Source organism: Adiantum capillus-veneris, chromosome 26 (assembly GCF_014529385.1).
Source record: "Adiantum capillus-veneris isolate H3 chromosome 26, ASM1452938v2, whole genome shotgun sequence".
In the NCBI taxonomy this organism is placed as follows: domain Eukaryota; kingdom Viridiplantae; phylum Streptophyta; class Polypodiopsida; order Polypodiales; family Pteridaceae; genus Adiantum; species Adiantum capillus-veneris.
The window spans coordinates 101479612-101494105 of record NC_140956.1 but is presented as its reverse complement, the minus strand read 5'-3'; the positions used below and the strand labels follow the sequence as shown (position 1 = coordinate 101494105).

Below are 14494 nucleotides of genomic sequence, written 5' to 3'. Positions count from 1 at the left end.
GAGAGCACAGCTCAGAGAGACGAGCCGGCCCGCGTGGGTCCGTGCATGCAGCTGAGCAATCGCCCCTGCGCCTCCTGATTCGGAGTACTGAATCCCAAAAACTGGAGGGCGCGGGGCGCGGGAATGCGATCCAGCCTAGCGATTGTGCACGTAGCACCCACTACACACACGCAGGGACAGGGACAGCCACGGTGGCACCGCGGCAATGCATCTGCAAAACAAGGCTCGAGAGAGAGGAGAAACTGTCAAATGACGTGTTGAGGATAGAGACCGAGCGAACAGTTCATTTCTAGGTTCTGGGTTGACCGCGGGAATCCCGGCGCGAGGAAATTCTCTCTTTAAACCCCTTTCCCCCTCTTTGCAACACGCCGAGTCCCCTCTCTTCTCTCTTCTCTCTTCTCTTGTGTATGCAAGGGCTCCCCTTTGCATATACTGATCTAGAGCGTCCCCCTTCTCTCTCTGTCTCTCTCTCTCTCTTCTGTCTCTGTCACCACACTCTGCCCAGAGCGCACACAGGCCACTGAAGCGTAACCCTCTGCCTCCCCGTCGCGCCTCCTCTGTTTCTCCAGCGCTCAGTTCGCAGACATCCACACACACAGTATTAACGCAGCGCATCGCCATGCAGGGCTCCTTCCGCAACTACGGCAAAGTCGACCCCTACCTCCAATTCCAGTATGAGACCAAACGCAAGGAGCGCCGTCGCATCTTCACCATCGTCGGCGCTTCCGTCTTCCTCGTCATCGCCATCATCTGCGTCACCGTCGGAGTTGTTGTCCGCAAGCATAGCTCGTCATCTAATTCCTCGTCCACCGACGACTCGCCGCAATTCTCATCCGGCTCAATGGCCATTCAAGCGGCCTGCAATGCCACTCGCTTCCCTGACACATGCGTTGAGTCCTTCAATGATAATCCGGAGTCCCTCACCGCAAATCCCCTTCAGCTGGTCACCCTGGGCGTCAAGATTGCGCTGTCGAAGACAGCAGAAGCATATGATCTGTCTTTGGAGCTTGCGAAGCAGGCGGGTTTGAATCCCCTAGAGTTGATGGCCTTGCAGGACTGCTCAGAGCTTCTTGGCAATACACTAGATTATTTGAATTCATCGATTACACAGCTACTGAGCTTGGATGTGAAGTCTCTGCAGAAGACGCTCGAGAACATCGAAGTCTTGCTAAGCACGGCATCCAGCGAGCAGACGGCGTGCACAGACAACTTCTTCAATATCTCAGGGAGTGCGAAGGATGCGATGTTTCTAAAGCAGCAGTATGTGGACGAGATCCTCATCAATGCAGTGTGCTTGGTGGAAACCCTAGCAGAATTGGGCACAGATCTTTCTTCTTGGAAGAAAGTAGTGTCTTCCATACCCAACTTTCATCTCCGCCGTCTGCTAAGCACTGAGGAGGATCATGAATCGAGGCTTGCCCATTGGGCGTCCATGATGGAGCGCGAGCTTCAAGCGGCTCCAGCCCCGAATTCGACGTCTGGCATTGATCTTGTTGTGGCAAAGGATGGCACTGGACACTACAAAACCTTGAAAGCCGCGCTTGATGCGGTTCCCGAGGACTATGAGGGCCGCTATGTGATTTACATAAAAGCCGGTGAGTACGATGAAGGGCCATTTAACATCAGCAAGGTTTTGAAGGGGCTAACGCTGATAGGTGATGGCTGCAACAAGACTATCATCACTGGGGATGCCAATGTGGCAAAGAAAGGGTACACGACTTACAGATCAGCCACTGTTGGTAAGTTCATTCATTCCCCTCTAAACCATTTGGGTTTGCTTTTGATATGTAAAATTTTGCAATCCACATTTGAGCAGACATTAATGCGCTACATGATGCCGCGTACCATGAGCCAATCGCATTGCATTTGAGAGGGGGATTTGGTGAGGTTTACTGTATGGCGACATGTGAGTGTAAGGAAGGGGAGTTTGTACAAGGGTGGAAAAGGGGCATTTGATGCACGCAGGTAACGTCCTGATGTTATTAGTCAGTTTTCTTGTGGCCCGTAGTTCGAATGTAATAGATTATGGGATGGGGAATGCTGACTATGTGATGATGAAACTTGTATCTTTGTATCTATTCCTTTAGATTTGATAAGGCTCTCGCTTCCTTTTTGCAGGTGTTGCCGCGAAGGGCTTTCTTGCGCGCTACATCACCTTTAAGAACACAGCAGGTCCAGAAGGACATCAAGCAGTTGCATTGAGAGCCAATGCTGAAAATGTAGTCTTCGACAGCTGCTGCTTTGACGGTTACCAAGACACCCTTTATCCTCTCTCAGGCATGCAGTTCTACAAGAGCTGCAAAATCATAGGCACCGTCGACTTTGTTTTTGGGAATGCGCTTGCCGTTTTCCAAAATTGCGATCTCGTGGCTCGCCTTCCGGACAAGGGCCAGCAAATTACATACACCGCGCAAGGCCGCAAGGACAAGGCATTGGTGACAGGGTTTTCCTTCCAAAATTGCAGCTTGATACAAGATGAGGACCTCAAGAATGCTAGTTTTGTGGTGAATACATACTTGGGGAGGCCATGGAAGGCATATTCAACGACGGTGTTCTTGCAATCGTACTACGGGCCGCATATCAATCCCTCCGGCTGGCTATATTGGAATGACAGCCACCCACATGAATCTACTTGCTTCTATGGAGAGTACATGAACAATGGGCCTGGTGCCTCTGTGACAGCTCGTGTGCCATGGGAAGGCGTGCATCCAGCCCTTTCCACATCGGAGGCCTCGAAGTACACAGTCAATAGCGTCTTTCCGAATGTGAGCTTCATCCCCTCTGATATCCCTGTCAAGGCCTCTTTGTGAGGGAAATAGCTTATAGGGGCAGTTTTGGCATTACAGAGTTAAAACACACACACATACACTCGCTAAAAAGACTAAGTCTTGGAATTTTAAACTTTCTTCGATCCTTTTTGTACATAGTGGGCTTCATTATTGTTTGCATCTTTTGGTTAAGTACCAATCGATTGCTAATTCATCAACAAAAGGGAATAAAATTTTCATGATCAAACGTTCATGCCTTCAAAATCAGGGTGATGTAATGTAATTTTTCACTACTGCTGTATCAAGTGTCTGTGAGTTGGATCATCATTTAATTTTCTATGTGGATAGGATATTTCCTGTTTTGTGAAACCCACACGAACAAGGGTTTTCTCTTTTCTCTTGCATTGCTAGGAAAAGCTTACCTTCCATATTGGACACTTTGGCCTAGCTAGTGGGGGATTGTGAGGCAATGGTTACACGAGGCTTAGTTATCAGTTATTTTGACAACTAACTAAGCCTCATTCTTGGTCACACGCAAAAGGGAGCATTTAATGAATTACTACGCCTACCTTTTGTAACTATGCCGATGTTGGCATAGTTGTGAAGTTCAAGGCATAGTTGGACGGATGAATGAATAACTAAGCCTCTCGCGACCATGCAAGAGGCTTAGTTATTCATTTAATTGAACGCTTTGTCTGGGCATAGTTGGCATAGTTATCAACAACTAATAACTAAGCTTCGTGTGACCAAGGCCTTAGTCAATGTTATGCACGATGAAGTTGATGGTTATACTCTCTTATGGATACTTAGGTGCTAGTGGGGGATGATGTTATATTTAGTCAATGCTATGCATGATGGATGTTGATGGTTATATTGTATTATGGATGACTACCATGAGTTTATAGTTGTACTTTCCTTCATGGGTGAACTCCCACGAACAAGGTTGCTCCTTTCTCTTGCATTGCTAGGAAAAGCTTACTTTCCATATTGGACACTTTGGCTAGTGGGGGATGATGTTATATTTAGTTAATGCTATGCATGATGAAGTTGATGTTTATATTGCCTTATGGATGACTACCATGAGTCTATGCTTGTACTCAACTTGGTATACGGTTTAGTCGTATTATCGGACATGCAAATTTCACATTGTGAAGCTTCTGTTGAAGTTGCAATCAATTGATATTGTGGAAATTCTTCTTGTTCTTAGTGGTGCGTATACCCTATTAACTATCTTTTTTGTTTCATTAATTCTTTTTTCTAGTTCTAGGCTTCATTGTGGCCAAGTCTACCCTTGATCTTCGAACACATGACAAAAATTAAGTACGTTGAAATTTGTGGTGTTGTATGCTCGTGTGTGTGCATGTGGTGTGTGTTGTGTTGGGAGCATATGTTAGTACCTAGTTCTACACCCATTATTAGGCACTAGTAATGTTAGTGGGGATGTTGTAGTATTTAGTCAGTGCTGTGCATGATGAAGTTGATAATTATATTGTCTTATGGATGACTACCATTAGTTGATAGCTACACTTTCCTTTAGAGGTGAATTTGGATAAGTGTATGGTAATCTGTTGCATTCATCTACCCAACCCAAGTTTAACTTAAGTAAAGTGTATGGTAATATGTTGCATTCATCTACCCAACCCAAGTTTAACTTAAGTAAAGTGCAAGGAACTCTTGATATAATTTCTTAGTTTGAGTTCAGATTACATCTTGTTAGATGACTCTCTTTCCAATACTTCGGAAAGAGGCTACAGTTTAGCATTCATTTCTCCTCGTATGCATTTACATTTGATGGAGCTTTTATCATATCTAGTTGTAGACTCACTTTGGCTTCGGCCACTACTGAGTTTGAGATATTTATTTTGTTAAGCCGTCTTCCACTTCCCAGTTTTTATGCCCAGATGATGAAACTAGTGTATTCCCAACGTTCTGGATCATTTTTGGTCTCTCGCCAATACTTGTTCTAATAGTCTCCGTAAACTTTTTTATTGGTCGCACTGAAATTGGTGCCTAATATTGTATCTTCACTCCATTGTAGTGTCTTGACTCCTCCTCTCGATCAACATTGATTGTTGTCACTCCTATCCATATAGGATAGGTTACATCACAAGGTCACACAAGAAAAATTTGCCACTTTAAGAGAGCCATTGAACGCTTCTCAGGTTTATTGCACATGGGTTCACAATAATGCCCTTCATTTTCATCAAGTCCAATATCTCGATCAATTCATTTCATTGGGGAACCATAACATGTTCACAATCACTCCTTGACCAAAAATCATGAAACGATGCATTTTGTGCGCTTGCGCTAGGGATCTGCAAAGCAATAATAAGATTTTTCAGCAGCTGATATGAGTTTTATCCCAAACAGCATAGTCAAACTCCTCTCATTTGCCTTGCAAATGGTCTTTCCACCAATTCACATATTTCTTTAGCGCCTCCACAAGTTTTGCATGCCAAAGTTTTGCATTTGAAATAGCCCTTGAATCTGCAACAGCATTTGCAAAATTTTGTCCACACTTGTCATACAAAGTGAGATTATACAGCCCACGGCACAAAAGGCCAGATGCAACAATTTCATCACCAAAACTGAGATCATGAACTGTACATCTGTCATCCATAAATTTGACTACAAGTCCAAGTCTAGCTCAGTGCGGATACAAACAAGAGACTCTTTTTGATCCCAGGTACATAAAGTGCATCAACAAGGGTGAAGGAACTGCCATTTGCAGCAGTAAGCATAATCTTTCCAACTCCCTGAACTGGATAAGAGGCATTGTTGGCACAAGTGATAGAATTCCCATGAGGGACAGACTCGAGAGAGATAAACAATTCACGATTTGAGGTAATGTGCTTTGTAGCACCACTGTCGAAATACCACACATGTGAATCTGCAGCAACTGATAAGCATGCATCATGGACAACAGGATTGTAAGTGCACTCTGCACTAAAAGCCCATTCTGCATCAACATCAGCATCACAATCTCCTTTCACAGAAGACTCAACAATGGTTGCGTTTGTAGTGGAACTAGCATTTGCAGTGGAACCACCCTCTTTCTGCTTAGCCTCTTTGGCCTTCAACTTAGGACACGACTTGATCAAGTGATCATTCGCTTTACAATAATGGCAATGCATCTTCTTTTTGCCCTTATCACCAGAATTTCCAGACGAATTGCTGCCAGCAGAAGCATTAGGAACAGAATTTTTGCCACTCGCAGCAGAACCATAATAAGTGGCTGCATTGCTGTTACCACCCTTTCTTTGAGAAGCAATAAAAGCTTGTTCAACTGCACGCTGCCTAGTCCTGTTTTTTCTGGAAAGTGACTCTTGCAACAACAATGTGCATAATGCATCAAACTTGACAACTTCAGGATTTCCTTGGGTCATAAGTCTCCAAGTACTAGCAAAAGTCTGGTAAGAATCTGGTAAGGCATCAAGAACAGTCTGCACTAGGGAATTGTCTGAAATGACTTCACCTGCACAAATGAGTTGCTCATTGATATCCTTAACACTAGCAAGGAAAGTGTCCATATCATCTTCCTCATGCATAATCTTCGACTCCAGCTCTTTACGCAGCAAAGCAGTTTTAGCCTCATTGCGACTTGCATAAAGACCTGCCAAAATATCCCAAGCCTGTTTTGCAGATTTTGCTGAATGGATGTGAGGAACAATGGTGCGCTTCACAGAAAACGCAATGAATGCATGAGCCTCTGCATCTTTAACATCCTAACGAGCTTGTTCTGCTGTAGGCAAAACAACTCTAACAGCAGCAATCCTTGCAGCAAGACCTGCAACATCCTCAACATCGCCTACATCCTCAGAACCAGGACGTACATCAATGCCCTGCACAATATTCCAGACGCCCTTTGACAGAAGAACATGTTTCATCATATAAGACCACATAGGGTAATTGTACCCATCCAACCTATCCTCAGCAGCAAACATCTTGAACACATCTGTGTTGTTGTTGTCAGCCATGGTAAATGTTGCACCTGATGTGAAAACTGTCCGAAAATAGGAGAAACGGAGCGGGAACAAAGGATGCTATATAGCACAAACCTTAGAAGACTGTAACGCACCTGTTATGCAAAAAACTACACTGACAAAAATTATGCACAAAATGACGAAATTGCCTGTGCAGACCTGCCTGTAGTGGAAACGGAGGCCGAAATGAGCCCGAATAAAAAATCTGAGCAGACCGAGCTCATTAAGCTTGCCCAAAATATTTTTCGACCTACGATCGCTCGCCAAAGCTCACTGAAATCAGAGAAAGTGAGCAGGCGCGTGCTGGAGCAGCTGGCGACTAAGCCCGGGAGGACGCAACCTGCTCTGATACCAATTGTTGGAATTAGGGTTGCAGAGAAACGCACACAGCTTGGAGAAGACGAAGGAAGCTCAAGGCACACAATAGAGAGTGTGTTACTTAGTGTGCAATGGAAAAGATAGATAGCCCTAGAGTGATGGGCGTATATACAATGCACGGGGAAAAAGACCTCCTAAAGAGGAAAAAAATGCCCCGACGGTCCTACTGTGTTCACACACATCACTACCACATGTATATGATAACATTGCCAAGCAACACAATAAACACACATATCACCCAAAGAATCCCAAGCATTATTTATCTGCAATCACCGATACTGCAAAAAGTGACAACTGTTTTGTAAGAAAATCTAAAAAACCTTCTTTTGTGTGTTTTTCTCCCAATAAATGCAAAGCATCTTGACATCCACACCCTCTGAACCTGCATAGCCTCTGGTCTATGCCAACATGTATTATATCCTCCAGGATTGAAAGGAAAACTTAAAAAATTTCCATCAATGAAGTGTAACCATCCAGAAGCCCATAGACTTGTTGCATCATTGTAAAACCTGTAAACCGATTTCCATAATGTGTAAGCTTCTCGAACTCTACCAAGATCATATGGCATATAGATCAACTGTGACATGCCAAGTACATAACCCTATCCTCCAGGATCAAATGGCTTAAGAAGATCTTGCTTAAGTATTAGAGCTTCATCAAAACCACATGAAAATACTCTATCAGTCTCTACTGACATCAAATAACCTTGGTGTAAGCTTGCTACTCTTGGATGCAATAGTAACCAATGACATTGTGCACCCAGAAGAATCCAACCGTATTCAACCTGCTTCTTAAAGACCTCAAAATCTCTTGGGTCGAATACCATAGCATCTATGAGCCTCGTTATAAAGTAAAACTTCCCTTGAATCATTATGCAACACCCAGATCTCATAAACATTTGATAGCTTTTTCTCAGCAAGCATATAGGAACACTGCATACCTTTTACCGGTAACCATAATAGCACTGACATAATCATTAGTAGAAAGAGTGTATGGACCCAACCATAGCCAGTACCTCATCAAAGAACTAAAAGAAGCGTGTGCATCCTTTGCTTTATCCATAGTGCCCCTCTGACTTCATAGTTATCACGAACCTCTAAAAATATCGCATCAGTGTCAGAAACATCATTACTTGGAACTCCAACCTGACCATGAAAAAGAGTTGTAACTTGTAAATTTTCATTCACTTTTGGATCATTAGAGCACTGACGACCCTCATCATTTGTCAAAGAATTGTGGGTTGCTTCCTCTTGCAGCTCATGAGAAATAACAGAAGAAGAAACTTCGTGTCCAGTATCCTCTACTTCAGTCATGTCAGAAATGTTAGGCACACAAAGAACATCATCCAAGCAATCTTCATAAATCTCTTCATCCTGTTCCGCTTCACAAATTTCTACGGTAGCCAAAGATCCGTTGATACTCTTTGAAGACTCTTCATGCACCTCCTCTGAATAGGTACTAGCAGTAGAGAAATCATCCATAATATGTTGCTCATACATACCACAATCAGATAAAAAAACATCAGTAATGGCATTCTCTTCTCTCAACCCTAACAAGGAAGCATCACTATTTGCATCTTCATCTTGCTTTGTGATATCAGCACTTGTAAACATATCATCAACAACAATTATAGACTCATGTATACCCTCATGCACATCCTTTATTGACTCCATGATTTCTTGCACTTCATTTGTTACAATACAAATAATTTTATCTATGCAATCGTCTTCAAGAAACCTGTAGTTCTGCTTGACTTAACATGCTCCCATTGTGCTGAGAGGACCATCAACACCTTGTAAAGGATCATCTTGAACTTCTTGAGAACAATCCATGCTGCAAAGATTACTAGTATGTGGAACACTGACAATACAATTTTCTCCTTCGTCTAATTCTTCACAACAATCAATGATAAAGGCGACTACTATGTGAGCAAGCTCTAAAAAAATTTCATCAATGACTTTACTTTGAAATTCATTATTTACCTGTGTTAGATTGCTTGAAGCATGATCCCCTGGGACAAAATTTGGTACTTGCAAAGATGCATCTGCTTTAGCTTTACTTGTTGCATGAATTTGCTCGCAAAATTCATCATAGCTGATTGTTTGCAATTGATCTCCATCACCTTTACTGAAAGTAACCTGCTTGTTGATTCATCTACTCTATTTCCAAGGCTATGTGCTGGTCACCCACTTGTACAACTACTTCTTCAAAATTTTCCCAATTATCTGCATACATACCAATCAACTCCTGTATTTGTTCACGTAATTCTTGATCATGCGTTGAGTTGAAATACCCGTAATCCCCATCTTTGACCTATAGCATGTAAGGTATCCATCACCATCGTAGCCATCAAACTTACCTCTTTCAGAGCATAGACTTTATCCAAAGCTTTGTCCACCAATTTATTCACTTTTGCTAGCTTCATCTCAACTTCATTCGGACGAGAAAACCCTCGCGATATATCTGCTTGGCCCATACCAAATTGCTCATAGGTAACCTATTTTGCTACTACAAGAAGGCATCAAATAGTTGCATCATCTCTACTTGAGATGTCGTCGTCATCCAATCTGCCAAAATTTCTCACCCCGGCTCGTTTCACGTCGGGTTCACCAAAGATGTCGGGGATAATATTGTGCAGTTAGTGAGCCGGGATCAACACCGGGTTGCTTGTTGTGGGTTCGGGTAAGAGAAACAACACAAAATGATATCTTGAAGTTGCAACGACACTTTAGAACTCAGTTTTTTATTACTATCAATTGAAAATCTAGCCAGAATCGAACTACAATAAAATCCAAAGAATCTAACAGACTGCTCAAACATAAGCAATAAGCGTAAAAACAATGCCCTTTGTTGACAGAGCACAAAAAATTGTATCTTGCCTTGCTCCTCTTTCAACGTGGCACTAACTTCTCTTACTTCTTTGTATTCAAGCTTCCTCTTGACTGCAAAAAAAAAAACCCTTCCGAATTCTGCAACTACTAACTACCTCTTGCTAAAAGTTTAATTGCATCTGATTTGTTTTGTAAGCCAAGAACCGGTGGGGGACACTCCCTTCAATCTTTTTAAAGACCTTTGAGTTTTTTTATTAAAAACACATTGCTTCTCTGCTTCCATCGAGGCCAACCTGCTCGTCTACTACCCAGGAACGCACCTTCGTTCTCCTCTACAGAAGGATCCCCTCTTGCTGCTCGACGAGAAAAGCTCCAATCTTTTCTACTCTGCAGCGACAATCTTGCTCTGCAAGCGCTCGGCAAGGTCCTTTGGTTGGACAGAATGAGGAGGACTCTTGACTTTTTTTTTTCATCCTTGCTTTGTTGGAGAGCCACTCGTGAAATTCCTGCGTCGTGAGTTGACCTCCCCAATCTCTCTCTCACTCTGGCTTTTGATAATGCGGCACTATCTACTTCTGACGACGACTCTACAACAGTTTTTTCTCCTCCCTGTCCGCCCCTACAGTGCCCTGCTGGCTCCTCGAGTGCTTCTGCGGCTCCTGCTCTTCTTTTCGACAACGCCTGCTTGATTACCTCTTCAACTCGCGCTCGCTCTGGCCTTTGATAACACTACCAACAGGTATATCCAAAAATTTCCTGCCAACGAAGGCCACACCCTACTGCAACCAGCCCTCGGGCCTCCCTACCCCAACTTCTCGTAGGTTGCATGAGCTTCCCCTTGCACGTAGGCCTCCCTTGCCTTCTCTTGCTCCCCGCGCTCGGTCATCCTCCTCTACTCGGTGACTCCTTGTTGCTTTATTCTCCTTGCTTTCATTAAAACAGAATTGCTTTATTCTTTTATGGGAAAATTACCAAAATACCCCTCTAATTTGTGGAAATTCCCAATATACCTCTCAAATTTCAAAAATTCCCGAAATACCCTTGTATCTCTTTTCGTTGGATCTTCAAGATTTTCTAATCTTTATTCTTGTTTGACAATTGAGATCGTTTTTTAGTGCTTAGCATGTAATTTTTTGCAGATTACCTCGCAAAAAAAAGGCACTTATGTCTAAAAATAATGAAGGAATTCATCTCCAAAGCCTACATAACCAACTCAAATTTTAGTTTTAGCTTCTTGTATGATAGACAATCGCTCTTCTTATGAAAAGCTACAAAAGAATTTGTTTTTGGAGAAATTTACTCTCACAACCAGGAGTATTATGGGAATTTTGGAAAATTTGAAGGGCATTTTGGGAATTTATGACAAATTATGGGGGTACTTTGGGAATTTTTGAAATTTGAGGGGTATTTTGGGAATTAATTTCCATAAATTAGAGGGGTATTTTGGTAATTTTCCCTTCTTTTATTAACAAGGCCGTCACTAACTTGACGACGGCGGCACTGCCTGATCACACAGAGAGAGAGAGAGAGAGAGAGAGAGAGAGAGAGAGAGAGAGAGAGAGAGAGAGAGAGAGAATTGCTTACAGAGAATTGCCTGAGACGAGAGCGATCGGGGAGAGTTTGCTGCTGTCGGCTTTTTTAAAGTGCGTGCTATTTTTACTGCAACAAGCATGGCTCCAAAGAATAGCATCTTAAAATAGCTTCAAAAAGCCTAAAAGTTGTGTACAACATTTCATAGGCACCACGCCTATATCACTGCAGGCAGTGCCAACAACAATATGCTGGCCGTTCATACATCCTTATGGCCTTCCCTTTGGACTTCCCACCATATTTGGCATACACTATAACCAACGCTGTGCTAAATACATCCTTATCAACTAAAGAACTTTGCCACCGTCATGTTGCCATATCCTGTAATCATTGAACTTCAAGAGATGCCATTCCGAAGGGGATATCCATAAAGAACTTTTCAATGCCTATTGAGAATAAGTATCCGTTAGAGCATTGCCAAGCATCACAGTAAACATACATATCACCCAAAGAATCCCAAGCATTATTTAGCTGCAATCACCGATACTGCAAAAAGTGACAGCTCTTTTGTAAGAAAACCTTAAAAACCTTCTTTTTTGTGTGTTTTTCTCCCAATAAACGCAAAGCACCATGACAACGGGCCGGCAAACGGGGGAGACCCCCTTGTTGGGGGAAGGCCATAAGAGAAGGTTTTCGTGAGAGGATGCGATGGCCGAGGGCATGAACAACACGTCCATCAATGACACCCGATGCGCTGACGGGATGGCTCGTGGTGCGGCGAGCAGCCAAGTGCACGGACGAGGGCTAACATGACGGATCCATCGGTGACTCCATCACGATGTGGCCAACTACGTGGATGGAGGATAACCGAGGGCATGAACACGTTGATGGGACAACGTGGGCCGATGGTTGGGCTGACGCTCAAAGTATGTTGGTGATGGCTTATAGGCACGTGAAGCACGAATCGAACGACGTCATTGCCGATGACAACGTGACAGGGCCAATCGAGGTCGGGTGCATCGACAAGGCCGACTACGTCAAGGGAGGACAACCGAGGGGTTATCCGTGCAAGTCTTTGATGATAAGATGGATTGGAACGACAGAGGTGGACAGGTGAATGGGTGGTTAAAGCACATAGCGTACGACGCCACCACCGGCTGCATCGTGATGGAGTCGATTGAGCCCAACAGCTCCGACGGAGCCGATTAGCCATGCACGTCAAAGGTGATGGGGGCCATGAGGATCTACGTGTGAGCCATGCGGGGATCAAAGAGTGCGTGAAGGATGGAGCGAATGATGCCACTACCGACTTCACCGTGATCGGGCCCAAAGCATCACCGAGGCCGACAGGCCATGCACGGGTGCGACGATGGGATGGTGTGGGCAGATGGTGAACCAACACGACGTGTATGTTGACGAGGGTCGACGGGTGCGTGAAGAACGAAGCGGACAACGCAATGGCCGATGACACTAGGACGGGGCCGGTAGCGTTGATAGGGCCACCTGTGTTGTTATAACTAGAAGGATGGCCATGAGACTTTGCAAGGTTGTAGAAATGGAGTTGAAACCCACCCCGTGCAAAGCCACGTGGCCATCCAATATGGTTTGGGTGGTTCCGAACCATACTATTCGCTAAAATTGACCATACAAGCCATACGATCCATTTTACCGCATAGTATGTGAAACTTTAGAGGGATGGGAAAATGATTCTCACCCCCACACGTGAAAAGTCTCACTGCCATCCGATATGGTTTGCGTGGTCCCGACTCATACTTTGCCCTAAAATGGGTCGTATGAGCCATACAACCCATTTTAACCCATAGTTTGGGCCTTGACGACCTATACCATACTGGATGGATGTGCAACTTTGCACGCATGGATAATTTGTATTCAATCCCACCCATGAAAAGTTTCAAAGCCATCCAATATGGTTTGGGCATTCCCGGCCCATACTATGCACTAACATGGGCCGTATGTCTCATACAGCCCATTTTAGCGCATAGTAAGGTCCTTGACCACGTATACCATATCAAATGGCTGTGAAATTGCATGGATAGATGAATAAAGCTCATCCTCACCCGTACAAAATTTTCTATTTGCCTGATATAGTTTGTGTGGTCTCGAACCATACTATGTGCTAAAATGAGCCAAATGGCTCATCATTTTAGCACATAGTATGAGCCTTGACCACTCATACCATATCGGATGGTTGTGCAACCTTGTAGGGGTTAGATAATGGTGCTCATCTCCACCCATGAAAAGTCTTGTGGCCATCCAATATGGTTTGGGCAGTCTCGAACCATACTATATGCTAAAACAGATCGTATAGCTCATACGATCCATTTTAACACATAATTGGTCATAAAAACTAATATCTAATTCTCCTAAATGATTTTCTCATGTTAAACTGATCATTTAATATGGGGAAGTGCCAAGGGAGAAAAATCTAGAATATTCGTTAAGCTGGCAGACATGCCACAATAGGGATCCAAAGGAGGGAAAATAGGGATCCAAAGGGGGGGCCATCTGCAAAAGAGCAATGTGCACCAATGGGCTTAAAAGACCCTAAGGTTCAGCCCATTAAGACTTCCAAAATGCTAAGGTTCCAAAATTCAAAGGTTGTGTCGAAAGGTCAAACATTAGGGAATTTGGATGTTTTGTGTGTGTCCCAAAAGTCTTCATGCATCCCTACATAGGATGGGGCGAGCCCTAGTTGTAGGAGATGAGAGAGAAACTCACACACACACACACACACACACAAGCTCCCTTTACACAAAGGGAATAAGGGACACATGTCAGCTCCCTAGCCGGCCAGATGCCCACAAGGTGTACTCAAATCCTATTGGATGACCTTGGAGGTGGACCAATGAGAATTAGGCTAGAGTAAATCTAGTTTAATCAATTTAAAAACACTTATTAAAAGAACCAATAAGAATTAAGCTCTCTAGAAGACTATTGGATAGTCTCCCAAGGGGTCCAATGAGAGTTTAGTTGCATTTATTAA

General features: G+C 43.7%; 1 protein-coding gene and 1 pseudogene across 1 annotated transcript; both read left to right on the top strand.

Annotated features, from left to right (window-relative positions):
- Nucleotides 1-346: 346 nt before the first annotated feature.
- On the top strand, nt 347-3032 carry LOC147423911 (pectinesterase 3-like). The gene is made up of 2 exons (XM_086501868.1): nt 347-1739; nt 2119-3032. Exons 1-2 carry the CDS (start codon nt 620-622, stop codon nt 2808-2810), a joined length of 1812 nt encoding a protein of 603 aa, XP_086357994.1. The 5' UTR covers nt 347-619; the 3' UTR covers nt 2811-3032.
- A 9267-nt stretch (nt 3033-12299) lies between these two features.
- LOC147423910 (uncharacterized) lies at nt 12300-13126 on the top strand (annotated as a pseudogene).
- The last annotated feature ends 1368 nt before the right edge of the window (nt 13127-14494 follow it).